Here is a 19,117-nt window from a genome sequence, read left to right as displayed (position 1 = left end):
TGTCACTCAAATTTTCCCTGTGGCATCTCTGTGGAGGCTGTGGGGCTAGCTCACGAAATGCTGCCTCCTGAGAGTTGGTTTGCCAGTTGGAGTCTGGGGCTGTATTTAGCCACGGAAATGAAGAGGTCAACTCCGTTATCACTTTGCTTCCTATATTCTGTCTTTTGGAGTCAAACTACAACATTAATAAATGGGCTAACCAGTTCACTCTTTATTTACCCTGGTTTCCTTGCCAGGGAGCTTTTTTTGAGATGGACTCCTTCCTTTCTTTACATTTTTCTCTTCAGAATTTATTTCCTGGTACTTCCGTTACCCCAAGAATGCAATTTCTGGCTTTAGACGAGATATAACTGTGACGACTTGTGGTTCTTCTTTCCCCATTCTTTGAGATGGAGATATAAAAACCAAACGCAGCAAACTGCTCCTTCCCCTTCCCTGAGATTGTCTTCCTTTGCAAACTGTTGCAATAAATTATTTACCGTGAGGCACATTCACTGTGCACATATCTTAGCCATCTCTTTATTCTTGGTTCTCAGCTTTTCATACATTATAGCTAACTTAGTGGGCATGAGAGCACTTACATTTCCTTGGATGCAGGAACTTGGATGAAGTGACTCAGCCCCATCTCATGGCAAGCCTGGGCCCAGGTTTGCCTTGCTTCTTCCGCTGGCACCATGGCATCCAGGAGGGGCTCAGGCTCGTGGTCCAGAAGGAGCTGTGGCAGGGTCCACACCTGGGCAGCTTGGTGATCGTGCAGCTGAGACGCACCATTACCACCAGACTTGAAGTAGCTGCAGTGCCATAGCAAGGCCGGATTACTAATACAAATGACAAGATGCTGCATTTAGAGTCTTTTTTTTCAGAATAACTTCTGCTTTTTCGAAGTACCTTTCCTGTCTGCCCCTTTATCAGTTTTGGTGCTTCTGCTGTCGCAGTTCTTAAATTGGAAATAAATGAGTTGCAACAGCTCAGTGAATCTTTCTTTTTCTTTTCTTATGTTTCTTTTTGCAGATGGCGCAGTAGCTGAAATTGAGAAAAAGATTATAGAAGCTTTTGAGGTGTTTGACCATGAATGCAATAAAACTGTGGATGTCAGGTTCGTAAATATCTTCACACAGAAATACTACAGGATCTAGTATAGAGATAAATAAGTTCCTAAACCTGCCTCTGCTTTATCAGAAAATGTAATTGAAACAGTCCTTTTGGCCCTGGTTGGACAATTATGTCTTTCCTTGTTTAATAGACATTTTGCATTGTTCAATGTGTTAAGTGGTTGAAGACTGAAACTGGCTTGGGAGAGGGATGCTGGGACTAGTAGGGTAAAGAGGCAAGAGGAAAATGCAGCTAGACAAAAAGTCTAAGGCTACAATTATTACTAGCAAATGTCTGCTTTGATAGCTCATTTGGCACTACAGGTCCTGGATACTGTATGGATCCTCTCACTTTCAGGATAGTCCCAGGGCATCAAGGGGTGTCCCGGCCAGTGTGTGTCACAGTTACCTGCTCTCCGTAGGTGTCTCCAACTGCAGTGCATCCTGCACGTCCCTCTTCCTCTGGGGCAATGTGGGAGGTGGATATTGCTCTGACAGGGAAGTGTTTTTAGGAGACTTGGAAGAACCGTGCATACAATTTGATTATTTAACATAATAATAACAACAATAACAGCAACATGAAGGTGATCATACTTGATTGCACCAAAAGTCCATTTAGCCCAGTACCCTCATCTGGGCTACTAATAGTTACTTGGGGGAGGAATATAAGGAATTGAGTAAATTCGCAGTATTTCTTGTTGGTTTTTGTACATCTGCCACATTATGATTTGAGTGGCGCCTGGGTTTTTTTGTGTCTTATGATAAATAGCAAACAATTGTTCTCTATTAATCTTCTTGACACCATTAATGATTTCATTAGCTGTCTGCCACATCCATCCTCCATCACAGTAGTTTAAGTCTGAAGAGTCTGGATGTGTTTTATCTCTTAGGAGATGCTATTCCATAGCTCTGGCCATTCTTTTTTGTGCTCCTTCTTGTTCAGCTTTCTCCTTTTTGAAATGAGATGACCAGAACGGGGGGAATGGGATGCACAGGTGGGAATCAGGAGGGAGAACTGCATGCACTATATCTTTAGCATGCAGTGTTATGGAAATGTAAACAAAACACATGTCTGAGGGAGTAAGAAAAAGTTCAGTGGAAGATAAAAACATGGACTCTTAGACTGATCAGGGCATAACTGACTACAAGATACAGAGCTAAAAGAAGTAAAATTTCAAGATTCCTAAATAATCTTGATTCTGGTATTTTTAAAGTTTGACTATTTGACAGTGCTACTTTAACTTCATTTTAACACAAACATCCATACACATAAGAATATGGCTTTTCTTATAAAATAGGTAAACCACATGTTTATGTCTCACTGAGCAGGTTCTGAAGTTGTTATAAGCTGTTGTCATTAAAGTTTATTGAAGTAATTTTTCATATTTCCAATTACTATTTTCACAAGAATATCACCACAGCTTTTAATTGTAAATCAGTTATTGAGTATAAACAGTACAAAGGAATAAATGATTTTTCGGTTGTACTAGATAGGGAGAATTTCAGGGTACGTGCCCACACTTGGTACAGTTGCTGTTCCCTCGCCCATAGGGCTCTTTGGGAAGAGTGCTCACTTAAATCTCTTTGCCCATCCCCAGGGAGATGCCTGATGCCCAGGGCTGGGGCTGCCCCGGTGCCCCGCGGCTGCCCTGCTCCTGGCTGGGCAGTGGGAGAGCCCTGGCTGCCCGGCCCTGCCCTGCCACCCGCCTTGGGAAGCCCCTGCCACTACAACCCCCCAGCCCTGAGGAGCCCCTAACCCTCACTGCACCATGACATACTCATTACTTGTTTGTTTGTCATTTACATCTGCAGTCCTGGCTAAATAGCTGTAAAATTCGCTACACTCCCTACTCTACTATATAATGGATATAGGGCTTGAGAAAATGTTACAGCAATGAAATTATACAAATAGACTTTTTAAACATTTATTCATTCAGACAGTAAGTCATAACCTGTGAGAGGGGACATTCAAAAGTCATTAACATAGTAAATGCACAATTTCACATTAGTTTTTATCATAGCACAGCTATTGACAATGAACAACAATTTATTGTCTAATTATTCCTAGGTTCATATTGCAGGGCTGTATCACAATAATGGGATTATTAATGGCTGATTATCTTGTATCAGAAGGTGGCAGTACAGCACAATTCTTAACCAGAATTGTAGACATATGAATGTTATTGCCTGAAATATCAGATTCCTGTGAAGAATATGGAAAATTACCCTGGCTTGACAGGCCAGCATTGGTATTGCATGACTTCTAATGCAAATACAAGTCAGTAAGAAATTAAGCATGAGGAAGATGGTATTGTTTCATGCTGCTTACAACACACCCTGAATCAAGGGCTTTCATGATTTTGCAAATCTTGTCATTGAAAGTGTTATATGTAGGGTGAAAACTATGGCCCAAAATTTTATTGCGTCTGTGTTACAAAACCTGTATGAACATAAACTCACTTTAACCATAATTTTTGTATGCAAGAAACTACACAGCAGAAACCGCAGCTGCTGAACTAAGAGAGAGGAAGTGGCTGGGAGGAAAATACAATTTCCTATCTGGGTCCTTTAAACTCCATGTCATTACCAAATGTGGCATGACTTTTTTGACCACAGACACTTCAAACAACATCCTCATGCTGGCACACGCACAGACTGTCAGAAACAGCAGCCAGCAATGCCATATTTTGCAAACTCTTTCAGGGCCTGGCTTACCTTCATCACATCGCAGTTTTGCTGAGTGTGAGCTGTGGCAGGAGATGATGGCAACCTTCCCATCTCTGGCAGTCTGTAAGAGTAGAAATAGTGTGGGACAGCAGAGAGGCATGATTTGGGTTGGGTGTTTCTTTGGGGGAGGCAGAGAGTATTTACAGGTATCTTTTAGCTGGAAAAGATGAGAGAGTACAGGAGTGAGAGCAGCAAATACAGTATATCCATACTAGAAATAGGATGCATGGACAAGGATTATAAAAATAGGACTAAATTTCTGACCTCATTGAGGCCGATGGCCAAACTTCCATTCACGTCCACGGGGGGCAAGGTTTCACTGAGTCATTTGAGCAGATGGCTTCGTTTCATAACAACTGTATGTGTGGGATTGGGTTTTGTTTTCCAACTATTTTTGTGCAGCCAGCCTTTTCTTCTCTTTTGTCTATTGTAGTGCTTCTCACATGTTTTCAATCAGAATGGGAGCTCCTCGGGACCTGTCTGAGGAGGGCAACGACTGATGCCTATAATTTTATGTGTGCTCTGTGTGCCGCATTTGGGGCCTTACTGTTAGAAGATGATTTTACAAAGGTCATTGCTTCTTGTATCTACCATTTTTATTAGGCAATCTAATTTTTCCACCAAATATACTGGTGAAGATTAAGAAACCACAGAGGTTTGAATCATGGGAACTACCAGCACTGTGGATACTTATTCAGATGTGCTTGAATTTCTGTGTTGTAGAATTGGACTGAAAATCACAAGCAGTATTGATGCCTATGTTATTTTGTTTTCAATCAGACTGTAAGTCTCATTAGTACTCTTTTTTACAGCTTCACAGTACTTTTGTTTCTAGTCTGTGATGGTGTTCCTCTTAAACTTTTTTGAGGCATTGCTAGTTTGGTCATGTCATGGTTTAACCCCAGCCAGCAACTAAGCACCACGCAGCTGCCCACTCACTCCCTCCCCCCCCAGTGGGATGGGGGAGAGAATCAGAAGGAAAATGGTAAAACTCGTGGGTTGAGATAAGAACAGTTTAGTAGAACAGAAAGGAAGAAAATAGTAATGATAATAATAACAATAATAAAATGACAGTTGCTCACCACTCACTGACCAATGCCCAGTTAGTTCCTGAGCAGCAATCTGCCTGCCCCCCCCCGGCCAACTCCCCCCAGTTTATATACTGGGCATGCCATCATACGGTATGGAATACCCCATTGGCCAGTTTGGGTCAGCTCTCCTGGCTGTGTCCTCTCTCAACTTCTTGAGCCCCTCCAGCCTTCTTGCTGGCTGGGCATGAGAAGCTGAAAAATCCTTGACTTAGTCTAAACACTACTTAGCAACAACTGAAAACATCAGTGTGTTATCAACATTCTTCTCATACTGAACCCAAGACGTAGCACTATACCAGCTACTAGGAAGAAAATTAACTCTATCTCAGCCAAAACCAGGATGGGTCAGAATTTTATTTAGATCCTCAGAACAACTGCACCAGGTTCAGCAGTAAATGCAAGCTATGAATATATTTTGCAGCATAAACAGGGAGGTGATAAGCCACTGTGTTGGTCTGTTTGACTCTTTCAGACCACAGCAGGGGCATAGCAGGGCTGCCTCCTTCCTGACCTTTTGTAGTTGTTCTTTACTGCAGTTAGAATTTGTCTCTTTATAGCATTTAATGTAAACATGTATTTTATTTGTTACCTTTCATCTCAGTAGGTTTCCAAGTGTCTTCTTAACTATATAAATGTAGACTTTACTGAAATTAAGCTTAACAATTAGAGGACAGCAGTTGAAAAGGAACCTGCACACAGTACGCTGCAACACAATGGTAAAGAAGAATTTTTGGGGAAAGTCACAAGAGCAATTATACTCTTCCAAAAAGCTCCAGAATAATTAATGTCTGTAAAAATAGACATTGCTTACTGAGACATCATTTAAAAGTCCAGATACATACGCTTATGTGTGCCTGTGTGCTTGTACATGCACACTCCTATATACAAGCTGTGAATTGGTATCTGGATTCTCCACAGACACTCTTGTATTGCAGATTTACTGACAAAGATGTTCTTTCTTTCTTTCAGAGAGATTGGTTCAATTGTCAGGTCACTGGGTTGCTTCCCAACTGAGGCAGAACTACATGAACTGCTTGCAAAGGTAACTGTTTAGATCTTTTGTATTTTTTTCAATCTTAAACTTGCACAAGGTTGGCCCTTTTGCCTTGCTGTGTGGAAAACCTAAGCTCTTCTCCCAGAGGCTGGAAGTGTCATGGAAGTGATTCAGGCAGGCAGGCAGTCTCTCAGGTTGCCCTGAAGCAAGCCTTTAGGGTGATGAGGTAACAACATTGGTGGGTTAAAATGAGGAATCTTTGATGCTCTTTTACCCCAGAAGGTCACTGTGACACTGTGCCAAGGTGGAGGGACATTTATAGAAAACGGAGGAAAAATTGGGTTTGGCTGAGCAAAAAGAATGTCCTAAACCTCAGTTGGATTAGGATATCCAAACCCTAACTAACCATCTCACTCTTCTGGACATGCCATGGACATACACTGGATGGTTAAGTAATAAAAATTAGTTCTTGAGCAGGTGTTAAAATTCTACTTCAAATTCCAAAAATACGCAGAGGGAAGACCTGCTATTTTTTTTCACTGCATCTTCTTATTGCTATCTTATAGCCAGACCTCTCAACTTTCTGTCCTTCATGAGGTCTCTCCCAGTCTTGAGATTTCTCAGTTATAGGTAAGTAATCTTTTCTTACTTGATTACTTAAGCCTGTAACTCAGAATTCACACATAAAACTTTGCAAGACCTAGCGGTCCTCCCATTCTCCCAGTGTTATGCAGGGGTAAGAAACTTCAATCACATTTCTCCACAGTTCTTTCCTGCACTAATTTTTGTCTCTTTATCTCATGCTTGTAAGAGAAAGGATAGTGTGCTGGTGCCTTGGTAGGGTATGGTTAATAAATGGGACAAAGAAGTGGGAAGAAGACTTCACATTATTTTTGCAAACTGATGTGCTGCCTTAAGCAATGGAAGATGCGGGGGCTGATTGGTGGGGGAAGGTTTTTTTTCTTTTTCGTGTATAGGTCAGGATACTGGGAATTGATCTCTCTTACTCTTTTCCTTCTGTACCCCCCCCAAATTTGGATGGTTGCAGTAGTAGTCTCCTCAGCAGGCTTGCCTGGTCTCTTGTAGATCAGAATTTAGTGTGCTAAGTCTTGTGAAAATGATACAGCTGCTTCAGATGAGGAAGTGCAAAGAACCATTGGAGGAGAAAGATCTTTTAACATGATACTGCAATCTGTCTGCTCTGGTTCTGTACTCTCAGTACCAGATTGTCCCAGCTCCCACTGACAAACAAGACAAAATGAAAAGATAAATTATGGTGCTTAATACAGATGATATTTTTAGTGGCCCACAGAGATTTTTGTCTGCAGCAAATGAACAGAGCAACTGACTCGAGATACAGAATTGAGAAAAGGAAGCAGATGCTTTGACCCCCTGCCCAGTCCAGGGGAACCAGGAGAGTTTAAGGCCTGCCTCCCCCTCCCAAAGAGATTGGACTTTCTAATTTTTTTTTTTTCCCCAATTTTCAGCATTACTGAAAATATGAGATAAGTAATGCATAAGAAAGTACAATGCAATGCAGCTATGAGGTGGAAGATTGTTGAGATACAACAGTATAACATGTATGCAATTGTCGATTATAAGGATATTAAATTAAAGTACAAATACTGCAAGAAGAAAGAATACATTTAAGAGTAATGGTTAACCTTAAAGAACACTGCACTGGAAGTTAAATCTCAAAGAAGGTTTCATGGTGCCTCTAATGAAACCTTGGCACAGGCTTAGTACCAGAAGAACACTGTCTTTTTGTAGAACCCTTGATGTATTATGTTAATCACAAATATATCTTAATTTATATAAGATACCATTATCATTGACTATGGTAATACCATTTTATCTTAATCTAGATAAGGTAAAAATTGTCTCTATTGGCCAGTTTGTAACCAAGCTATTTATCCAATATTTTTGCCCATTGTAAGCTGTGATTCATTTCAGTTTCTCACTACTTGTGTCTCTCAGTCATCTCATCTTCCTGTTAGTTTTATTGTAGCTAAACTAGCATATGTTGTCCTCAAATTATTAATATCTGCCAAATCAGCATTCATGTAATTATTTTATCTCTAAAAATTATCATATACTGTTTGCTATACTGCCTTATGCTAAATGCTGTACTTAGAATATCTTTAGGCCTACTTACAAAGTTAAGATTAAATGATAAACCTAGAGATGGTGAAAGCTAATCTGAGGGTTACTACAATGCCTGGAGTTTGAAATCCCAGGTTTAGTGCACTGCTCTGCCACAGATCTCCTGGATAACTCTGGAAGATGGTTTTGTTTCTTTGTGACTCAAGTCCCCAAATGTTATATGGAAAATAATAGTATGGCTGTGAGAGTAGAGATACGAAACATAATGTGTGCTACAATATAGTTGTTATGGGACCTGTGGATGTATTCAGAGGAAGGAAATAGAGCAAAACTCACAGAGTTTGAACAAATGAATACTGTTACTGTCACGGTCACTGTGAAAAGAGGAGGAATTACAGAAAAAAGGAAAACATGAATGGGAAATGAGGTGTAGAACAGGAGTGAGCATGAGGAAGAGTAAGAGGATACATATACCTGCAAATATGAATACTTACTGACTTAGGTGAGGTTAATATATTCAGTTTATTCACATATCTATCCAATGTTAGAAATAGGATTACTTTTTAACAGTTCAAGGTATTGCTGGGCCTGGAGAGCCACTGAAACGGAAGCTGTTCTTTCTAGGTCAGAGGAAGCTGAGGTTGCTCATCACCTCCCAGGACTAGGTCCATTGTCAGGAAGGACACGTTTCTTCCACAGACTGCTTTCTGAAGGCAAAATACAAATAGCACACCAACAAAAAGAGACAAATCTGGATGATATTTGTCAGTGAGGGCTGACACTGTCAGAGGTATCTGTTATGTTGAGCTCTGAAGTGGTCATTGCTGGTGAGCTCTTCTGGTATGAAAATTAGGATGACCTTCAACTGTTTGGATGAACAGATCTAATATTTTTTGGCTCTTAAACATGGTTTATATAACGTACCATCTTCATGGATGTTTTGGGTCCTTGTTTTTTGTTGTTCTGCTTAATGTAAGACACATCTATCTCTTTCTGATAAGTAGCTACCATATTTCTTTTTCTGTCTCTGTGGACTTCTGACCTAATACTAGTTGAAGGACAGATGTTCCCTAAAACATCCTGTGTACTGTTACATCTCAGTATTTGTGATGCATGGTATAGTTCAGTGTATTGGCTAACTGTTATGTCACTGGAAAAAAAGTTAAGTTTTACCAGGTGTTATGTTACATCTTCTCAATCAAGCAAGGATTAAAACAAATGATTCTGTAATGGTAAAAGGTGCCATTTGATTTAGCATGCAGCATGCAACAGCTTCATTTCCTTGCTAAGATCCCTTCCACTAGGCTTACCAAACAGAAGGGAAAAAGTGCTTTTTCAAGCCAATTTCCACTCTAAAGCAGCAAGAGGTGGTGCCTGCATGCTTTTAAAAACCAAAACCCTTCAAGAGCACTGGAAAAGAGCATGCAGCAGCACTTGCAGCTCTCTGGTTAAGCAACAGGATGTATCAGCATCACCCCAGCTCTGACCCAGCTCTCAAGAGGAAGATTTCTTACTTTGTCTTTTCCTGGCTCAGTTAGGAGATTTCAGATCAGTGCCTCTCTGAGTCTTCTTTCAATCTGAGCTGTGTCTTGGGGAGCCTAGCAAGGTGTCGCTGCTGCCATGTGAGACCACAAGGCATGCATCCAGTTTCAACACAGACAGGAACAGGCTAGCTCCATTAAGAGGGCTCCTTTTGGGAGCAAAACTTGAAATTTTCAGGGAAGGGATGCACCCTGATGATAGGGAGCAGTTTTTACCATGTTGCTCATCTCCGGTGGAAGTATAGGAATGCAGTGCGAATGCTCCTAGAAGTCTCCGATGTTTTGGGACTAATCTGTTAATTTATTTGGGAGGCAAAGGGAAGCTTTTCTTTGTGTAGCATTTTATGGGCTGCCTTAGGACTGTTTCAGACAGCCCTGACTCAGTCTGCCTGCCTCTCTGGTCCTTCCCCTGACAACTCTGCCAGGCTATGAAACACTGGAGGCAACAAATTCCATCCTTGAGGTGTACTAGACTGGGGCTATGTCCAAACTAGCACATTAAATATGCCCAGAAACATCCTTGGGTGTTGAAGCCAGCTGGCACAGAGCAGCTCATGTCTACCCTGGTAAATGTTTTATGCAGCATGGCTGCACAAAGCAGCCTGCTGGGGAAAAGTCCCTAAGGTCCTAGCCAGGCCTGGTGACTGCTGCGGGGAGTGTTAGGTGGCACAGGCCAAAATCATGCCAGGGAATGTGCTAATGCTTTGCTGTTGTGGGTGGTCACATTACACAGCTTGGGAATGTTCCAGGTCCTGCTAGACTTTACTAGTATGAATGCAGTCTGAATGTTTAAACCTCTGCTGAATTACTGTGGGAGATAAGATCAGTTATTAGGCATCCAGTTCCTTTGCATGAATGGTTTCTAAGCACAAGAGGGCAATATTGAGTTGTTGAAAGTGTCTGTAATAGCAGGCCTGTATTTTGCCTGGGATATTATTTCTTCCTCGAATTTCTTTCTGTTTGGTCGCAAGCATTTCACTCAGATGTTATGGTGCCATGTGACACTAAAAACCTGATGCAAATATTCAAAGTCTAACCCTGTAATTTTAATGCAGGAACCACCCCAATTTTCTGGTTTTCATATTAGTTTGGTAATGAGTCATGTAACCTGCCATACTTAAGTTTTATTTTTAGGTAGAAGAAGAAGAACCAACCGGACACATTCATCTGGAAAAATTTCTTCCAGTGATGACAAAAGTACTACTCGACAGAAGGTAATGGAAAGTGGATTTTCTGTGTCTATAGTTTATTCCAGATTGACAGGGTTGATTCTGAATATATATATCTATAGTAATTTTATGTAACTGGAAGGAGTACAGATTTTTTTTGTTATTTAAACTCAGTTTACATTAGCTTGATAGATTTTCTTTGTCTACATAAAATTATTTTGTATGTTGTATGGATGATATAAATAATACCAGCTTAAAATCATGAATTGTGATAATGTGTAGCTTTTGTATTTTTAATGTGAATCAGAATTAACTTGCTATTCAATATGTTTTGTGCATCTCTGAAATACTTTACATTGAAATTAAGGTCATAACCATTACTTTCTCTGAACATATGAGTTACAGTTACTGAGAAGCACGGTCTGTTACAGTGTGTTTCTAATAAGTTGTATAAATAAGCTTCATATTCATGTCTCAAAGTGACTGCCAGGTACAGTTGAAGGTACACAACTAGCACTCTAAAAGACTGCTGATCTAAAAGTCTAGAACAAAAACGCTGTTCATTATTCAAAGGTACATAGAAATCTTTGCCTGTACACAGGAACTTGTGCTATTTTGACATTTTGCACTAAAAGCAAGATTACTTATAGGGAATTTATCTTTCATTTTAAAGATGGTAGCCAAGGGTTTTGGGAGACTCAGTCTTGTCCAATACTGAGAAGTTATTTTGCACACAGAGGGCCTTTGGTAGGAGGGTGTTCTACACACGAAATAGCTATAGGATTTCCCAAAACCCTCTCGCAGCATCCAGAGACAGCAGGCTCCACCTTGGGGCTGTGTTTGAGAGTCTTCGCGCCCATGTCTGGACACAGACCAGCCAGCAGTGTTGGGTCCCGGTGTGCCGGGGCAGGTGCATTGCCTTCCCAGGGTCCTGCACCTTTGCCTTCTCTGGCCTTCAAGGCACATTTCTGGCTCCACACCAATGTTCACCCTTTCACAAAATACCTTGTTGCTCTGGGTTCTCTTCTCCTCCTCCACACCCTCTCCACACAAACATACACACACACAAAAAAACAAACCCACACACTTTCTCAAGACTAGTTCAGGCTTGTCAAGACCCACTTTGTCTTTTGGGGCACTATGTCCATAGTTCACTTATCCAAGGGCACATGAGATTTGGATCACAAAAAACAAGGCTTCTTCTTAGCACATTTGATTTTTAGACAGTAAAAGAGTGAGGCGGATCTGGATGAAACAATCAAGCAGTTAGACGCTTCCTGGCTTTAACATCTTCTCTTTAGTATTCTTGGGGGTTGGTGAAGTCTGCTGGGATATGGAAGTTCTCCATTGCTGCACAGGGCTTCCTTTCCAGCTCTGAAATCAGGCACACATATGCACGCACGCACGTGCCCAGTTCTTCTGTCTCTCTGAAATTGTTAGTGACAGACAGACCTTTTCTTTTATAGCTACCAGCCTCCTTTGCTCATCATCAGCTCATTAGACTGTCAAAGTCCCACTGGGTGATCTGTTGCCTAGCTACCAGCGTACCCAGACAAAACTTTGTGTTCTTGGTTTGGCCATCTCCTGTTCAGTGCATTGGCTACGTGGAATGATTCACTATTATTGATCCTTACTAACCCACTCAGCCAGCCCAGACATCCAGAAGCCATTCATCTGGCTCCTTAGCACAAGGAAAATTAAACAGGAGTGCAATAAAAGACGTAAGAGGTAAAGATATGGACAGTTCCAAAAAGTCAAGCTGTAATTAAATGTTTGGTAGACAAACGTAGTAAATTCTCATAGAAAATAAGTTTTCCCTTTCCTTTAGTACTCCTATTTTATTCTTTCAAAATAGTACAGTGAGTTAACTTTCTGATTCAATGGTTTCAGCTACCGGCCTATTCCAGAAGATGTTCTTCTACATGCATTTGAGGTCTGTAACTAAATATTCAAGTACCTAATTGTTGGAAAGAAGTTGCTGATTCTTGATTAAATGTGGTTAAACCCACAAGTTTTATTCTTTTTCTTTAAAGGCTTTGGATGAGCATAAATGTGGATATATTACTAAAGAGGAGCTGGTCAAATATTTGACTAAAGAAGGTAACATGACTTTTGTAATGTCAGTATTTAAGTAAATAGACATTACATGTGTATATGGCACCTTGAGGTCCTCATTCTGCATGCCAAAACTTGCGGGAGTAGATACATTGTCTTCAAACAATACTGTTGCCATGATGAGTGGCTGCAGACTAGAACATTTCACTGGTGAATAATGCAGGGAAAGAACATTTATCATCTGCCTGCTTGCAGACATTATAAGATAGAGATTATTATTATTAAGAGTCATAATTCAATCTTGTGTGGATAGTTTATGATTCTGTGCACATGTCTGTGCTTCCTAAAGATGTGACTCTTTTTCTGTCCTTCTGTAAAATTGTAGTTTAGATTTCCAGATGTTTCAGGTAGTTTCAGTGCTCATTCATTCCTACATTATCTTGACCTTAATTCCAGTGCCCTACGCAAACAAAGAGATTCAAAGACCAGATTTAAGTCGTATATCATGTAATCCTCAATATCCCTTGAAGAGCCTGCTTTTCTTGCATGGCTGACTCATGCCTGCCTGCCTCAAGTACAAAATGATGTGCAGGCTTTGCGCAAGACCCATCCTCAGATGAGAACCTTGTTCTCAAAGAGGGATGAAGTAGGCCATCAGCAGCTTTGAAGCTCCTAAAAGAGAAAAGGCAGAAGCCTTTCATGATGAAAATACAAGTGCAAGGATAGCCAAATGAGAGATAATAATTCTAATGTACACATTAGAAGAATTCATTCTGCCAAAAATGGTTGTTTTGAAATCCCTGTGGCAGAGACGAACTGGCTGTTTTGGAGTCTGTGAACTAGCAGGAGATCAGAAGAACCAGGTCCTCTTTCTCCTTTCCCTTAGACCAGCTCACTTGGTGTGCAGCACTTACATTGGCAAAAGTGAAGGAATCAGATCCTTAGTATTGCTCCTTTTCTCCTCTGTGTGAGGACCAAAAGGAGATCTCTGCAAGGAAAAAGCGGTGTAATTTACCAGCCTTGAAAAGAATACTTAATCAAGACAAAGTGTTATTCTCTGCTGTCTTTCAGGTGAGCCCTTTACTCAGGAAGAAATGGAGGACATGCTCTCCACTGCTCTAGATCCAGAAACAGATTCTGTTCACTACAGAGACTACATTTCAATGATGATAGTAGATGAAACTTAAGATCTTCCCCTTTACTGTTTGAGATGCCTTTTGGTAACAGCAGTGTAGCTTGGCAGTTAGTTGAAATATGTATTTTAAAGTATAACAAAGCTCAGCTTGTGACTTTGTGCTTATAAGTAAAATAAAATCTGTGTAGCTATATTTCCTTGGGTTCTGTATACGTATTGAAATATATTCACACCTGGAAAAAGAGCTCTTAACAGAGATACTGTGTAAGGTCTGGAAAAGAAATCATGAAATCATGTTTGAAAATAACAGGAAAAATTGTGTTAATGCAGTCAAGAAATGACTTTACAATTGCTTCTGAAAAACTAATGGAAAATGAGACCTGTGAAAGCGGGTGATAAGTAGGTAAGTGAGTACCTTAAGATGACTAAAATTGTGAAGCCGTGCTTTATATTTAAATGTAATCCCTGTTTGTGTTTAACTAATAAGGCAGCAGGTAGGTTACTCCTTTTGAAATAATATAACAGATCAAATAAACTTTCTACAATTTCTAGGTTTTGTCAAATGATTGTGTTTTGTTTACCATAGGCAATTAAACCGGGCCAGTTAGTTCCATTTTATGTTACTCACCTACTGGCACATGATACTTTGCTTCCATTTTAAACATGCAGGTAACACTCAAACCATTGCTGTAGTCAAATTTACAAAGTAGTCTTTGAGAATACTTCTGTTACTATAGGCAATAAACAGTTTCCCTTTCATAACCAGTTTGAAAGTCAGGAGCTTAAACTATTTAAAACTTAGGATCATAGGACTGGAATTTGATTTTCATAAACTGATGAGGCACCATTTTTTGAAAAACGTTAGTGTAGAATATGAGTCTCAACTATCCTTGCTAGAAGACCACCACAGACCTCACTGCTCTTCTCATTTCTAGCTTAGGCATTTTCTTGACCGTTACTGTACAGTTGTCCTTTAACTTGAGTTCAAGTTCTTTCCTCTCGAGTTCTTGACTTGTACATCATCTTCTAACAAGTGACCAGTGGTTGCCCTCAACTAATGAAGTCTCAGCTTGTAAGAGAAGATTCTGTGGTCTGATCCTCAAGGGCACCATCTTGCACTTTGTGCTCCACACCTTCCACCCCATTTCTGTTTTTCTACTCTCTATCAAGTTGGGTTTCCTCCTGTACAGTGTCCTCCCACTCCTCTGTCTTAACTGCATATCCCAGCTCTGTGTCATCAGCAGACTTCACCGGCTGATGAAATCCAGGGAAGACTGATGCAGAGAGGCATTGAATGCCTTACCCCCTCTCATGCCATTCTAGTGGCAGAGCCGAGAACAGAGCACAGGGCTCCTCGTGTCACATCTTTTGCTCTACCCATTTGTTTCACTTGAGCTGGAAGCTCAGAGGAGCTGTTTTCCTACATAGCTGCAAGGGAGCTGCTATGCTTCACAAAGAAGAGATCAGCACGATATAAATGTGGTGATGGAAGCAATCTGAAAGAGACCATTTCTTAATTCTCTTTTTACTTCTCTGACCCAAGTTGTCCTTCACTGATATTTTCTTAAACAGTAAGGGAACAAAGAGTTAATGCAGGTAAACAACATTTGCCTAGTTTTAAGCTGGGTTTTCACCTGGGAACCACTGTTGCACTGGTCTTAAGACTCTGCAATGCACTCTTGTTAACACATTTACTGGGTATTTAATGTGTCAGTAAGAATGAAAAAGAAAGGTAATCATTAGTGTTATAATGTGTGAAGATATGGGTTTTTGAAGATTAAAGCAAGACCAACAGAGGCCCATTAAGAAAATGTATTTTTTATTAGCCTTCTTAGTCTCTCTTTGGAAGCTGAAATTATTTGCCCTCGATGAATCCTTCTTCCGTTTGATATACAGCGTGTTGTACTGGATTTCTAACACAGCTGATGTGAATACAAGTTTCATTCATATTCTGCAGTCTTGGAGCCACTGTCAGCCTCATCTGGGATGTCAGCAGGAAGATGCTTATTTCTGGAAATCATTTCATAGCTCACATTGCTCCAGCGAGAGCACAATTTGTTTCTGGTGGTGCTACCCCAGAGGCCGCCTCAGCTACTGCTGTATCAAATCAGGATGTCCATGTACAACACAGTTACAATTCATAGCACAGACAGGATCTTAACATATATACTTTGATGGTATATATAATTTTTTATGTGACAGTCCTCAAATTCAAGGGAAGAGGGTATTCTGGCAAGTAAAAATTGGGATTGTGTCTGAATTTATCACACAGCAACTCCTCCAGCCTCATCTTCTTATACCTGTCCCCAAGAAAGATATGGGCAAATAAGACAGTAAAAGCAAGTTGCAGTCTTCACTTTGGGCATAAGCAACCAAATTCCATTGCCTAGAGAGTTTCCAAATTGGGGGTGAAGGAAGCGTCAAGAGCCAATCTCAGACTCTGTAGGATCCTAAAAGCTGAGTGCTCCCTGCCAGCTAGAATCACGTAGAAGTGATCTCATGGGCTTGTGAAGGAGCTGCCTCATGCGTCGCTCCAGAAGCGGCTGAGCAATGCTGCACACAACTGTTCCCTTGTCCATGGCTTTCATGACTTGCCAACCCATGCCATGCCCACCCCACAGTGGCGGTGGGCTGCATAAGGGGATTCTTTGAAGCTCCCTGGGACGGGGTCTGTGAGTGCCCTGCATCTCTGTGCTCCCTGGGGATGAGCAGGGTCCCATACCCTAGGGAAAGGGGGAGGAGACTTAAGGAACCATTTCACTATAACTTAAGAACCCTCTTTGTTTCTAAATTTGAAGGGAAAAACACATTACTTTGTCTGCATCTTGGAGGTGGACAAATGGAACTGCTGAGTGGTCTTGAGCTGTGTCTTGCTACATGCCTCTCCTTGCTGGCTGTTTTGCCTCTTCCCTCAAGATCAGGAACCAAGATAGGGGAGCGGATCACACTGGGAAGCCTCTAGGGAGGAACCAGCCTAGCACCTGGACTAAATCCACACAGGGAAGAAGAGCCAAGGCTTTGAAGAAACTGGGGAAGTCAGAGGGGTTTTGACCTAGCTGAAGGAGGGAGAAGGAAGGGGACTCATTACCCAGATGTAAAAAAGAAAACAAAAAGAAAAGAAAAAGAAGAAATCAAAGAAGCAAACCCTGGAAACCGTCTACAAATACAACTGAATCAGCAGGCTGTTTACATCACTGCTGCAAGTTGTAGGCTGGACAAGACTTTACTTGTTTAAAACTTTAAGTCGGTTCAGCTGTGTCAGGGCATATCTGGTATATAGTGGAGACCTTCTCCTCAGTCTTATTGATACTGTGGAGAAATTCTTCCAGCTGCTGAACTTGTATTTGGGAGTCCTGTTGCTCATATTCCAGGTACTATATTGCTTTTTATGTTTCCCTCATCAGCTTTGGAGTTGCTTCTCCAAAACGCTTTTCTTTCTGCTAGTGGCAGTCCTGTATATATTCACACCCAAAGGCTTCAACATTTTCCCATTGCAATGCATACCAGCATGGTATTTACAGTTCTTTTAGACTCTCCACTGACTGTGGGCAAAAGCAGAAGTTGCAGGACTTCCTCCACCAAAATACTAAAGGGCTGGCATCAGACCTGGGACTCCAGGAAAGGAACTGGGCTGTTCATCTGTGCACCTCCACGCGTGTTTTCACAGAGGTAAAAGCCTGCAAAACATGCAGGCTCTTCTGTTCAGGCAACAAGAATTTGCAATATTTTTCCTTCTTTCTCTTGTTTCAGTCTATCTTTTCTCTTGTGCCTTGTTTCATTAATACAGTTGCATGATAACCTGTGAGGGCTGAAAATGCAAGAGAGTTTTGCTCTCCCACACTGCTGATGCCCTGCTGCTTGCTCTGACAGCTGTCCATATCAGGGTGTCATTTATCACTGGATCTAGACTTGCTGCCACTGAAATCAGCAGTGGCAAACTCTCATCACAAGTAATGGAGAGAACCAAGGCCTTCGGTTTCAGGGGGGAAAGTGGCTGGGGATGCTGGAGTTCAGCCAAGGCTGGGATGGGGGCGGGAAGCTATGATTTTCTAAGTCCTGTAATATACTGTTATCATTGTGTAAAAGGGGGAGCATAGTCTGGACAGTAAGGCACCAGGTTGGCAGGCAGGTTTCATTCTAGACTTTGTGAGAGGTACTGGGTAAGTCATATAATCTCTCTCTAGCTGAACTTTCCATCTATAAAGTCAGAGTAATTATAAGGAATAGGAGACAGGGAGTATCTGTCTTGCCTACCCAGACTGTCGACTTTTTGTACCACTAACTCTGATGTTTGCACAGTGTCTAGTACTATGATGTTCTGATCAAAATCAGTGCCTACAGACCTCCCTGTCACATAATTAATAAAGTTCTCAGCCTTCAAGTCTTTTGTTCCAGACTGTACGTTCAGGTCACAACTTCTAAACAGGTCAGTCTACAGCAAGTATGTTTATTTTTCATTGAACACAACTCTCTTTCATAGTGTCTCATGCCATGATAGGTTTGATTGTAAAACTGACTGTTGAAACATCTGGTCTTATTGTTGGAGGGTTTTTTCAGGCAGGTCAGTACTAGGCATGGGGACTATGCTGATTTAAAAGCTAAATAAAGATGTAGGTTGAAACAAAGCAAATTCTCCTGCTTAACCCTTTTTGAATCCCTGGGGCTACTGTTTGGCTTAGTATAGTTCTGAGAGCCAAGAAAATGTTATTCATTGTGCTCAAAAGATTGATCATAGCATTTATATCCTGAGGCCCAAATCCTGAAGTCCTTATTCAGACAGAGCTCCCATTGACTTCAAAGAGAGTTCTGTCTGCAGAAGAGCTTCAGAAATAGGATGTACTGGCTCACAAGGCACTGTGAAAACCTTTTAGTCTCTTTAAACGAAGCCTCATCTGTGGAAGATCTAACAGAGATGTACAACCAGCATGCAAGTTGTGTCATTGAAATGACCAAAAATGTAAATCCATGGGAGTAGGTAGTTAATGCTTGTCTACAGTAATGCAAGCAAGCAAGATTCAGCAAGAGTCAGCAAACAGAACTTTCCCATATTATTCGGAGTACAGAAAGCAAAATCTAGGGCTGCTACTGCATGGAGGCTTAAAATTACCTCTTCCTGCCATTATCTTGGAAACACTGCAGCCTTAAAAACACACACATGTTGCTTCTGCGATTTCATATACTAAAACAATTCCTTTTATCCTGGACTCTAAC

At 41.1% G+C, this 19,117-nt stretch overlaps 1 protein-coding gene across 1 annotated transcript in view; it reads left to right on the top strand.

Annotated features, from left to right (window-relative positions):
- EFCAB2 (EF-hand calcium binding domain 2) overlaps window positions 1–13,958 on the top strand; it is a 33,098-nt gene extending 19,140 nt beyond the window's left edge. The window contains exons 3-8 of the mRNA XM_010562939.1: window positions 1,012–1,096; window positions 5,879–5,951; window positions 10,682–10,761; window positions 12,607–12,649; window positions 12,750–12,816; window positions 13,843–13,958. Of these exons, the coding sequence (XP_010561241.1) occupies window positions 1,012–1,096; window positions 5,879–5,951; window positions 10,682–10,761; window positions 12,607–12,649; window positions 12,750–12,816; window positions 13,843–13,958 (464 nt within the window). The remainder of the gene's footprint in view (window positions 1–1,011; window positions 1,097–5,878; window positions 5,952–10,681; window positions 10,762–12,606; window positions 12,650–12,749; window positions 12,817–13,842) is intronic.
- Window positions 13,959–19,117: the final 5,159 nt, after the last annotated feature.

This window comes from Haliaeetus leucocephalus, unplaced genomic scaffold (genome assembly GCF_000737465.1).
Source record: "Haliaeetus leucocephalus isolate CR32 unplaced genomic scaffold, Haliaeetus_leucocephalus-4.0 Scaffold162, whole genome shotgun sequence".
Taxonomy (NCBI): Eukaryota; Metazoa; Chordata; class Aves; order Accipitriformes; family Accipitridae; genus Haliaeetus; species Haliaeetus leucocephalus.
This window is presented reverse-complemented; position numbering and strand designations above follow the sequence as displayed.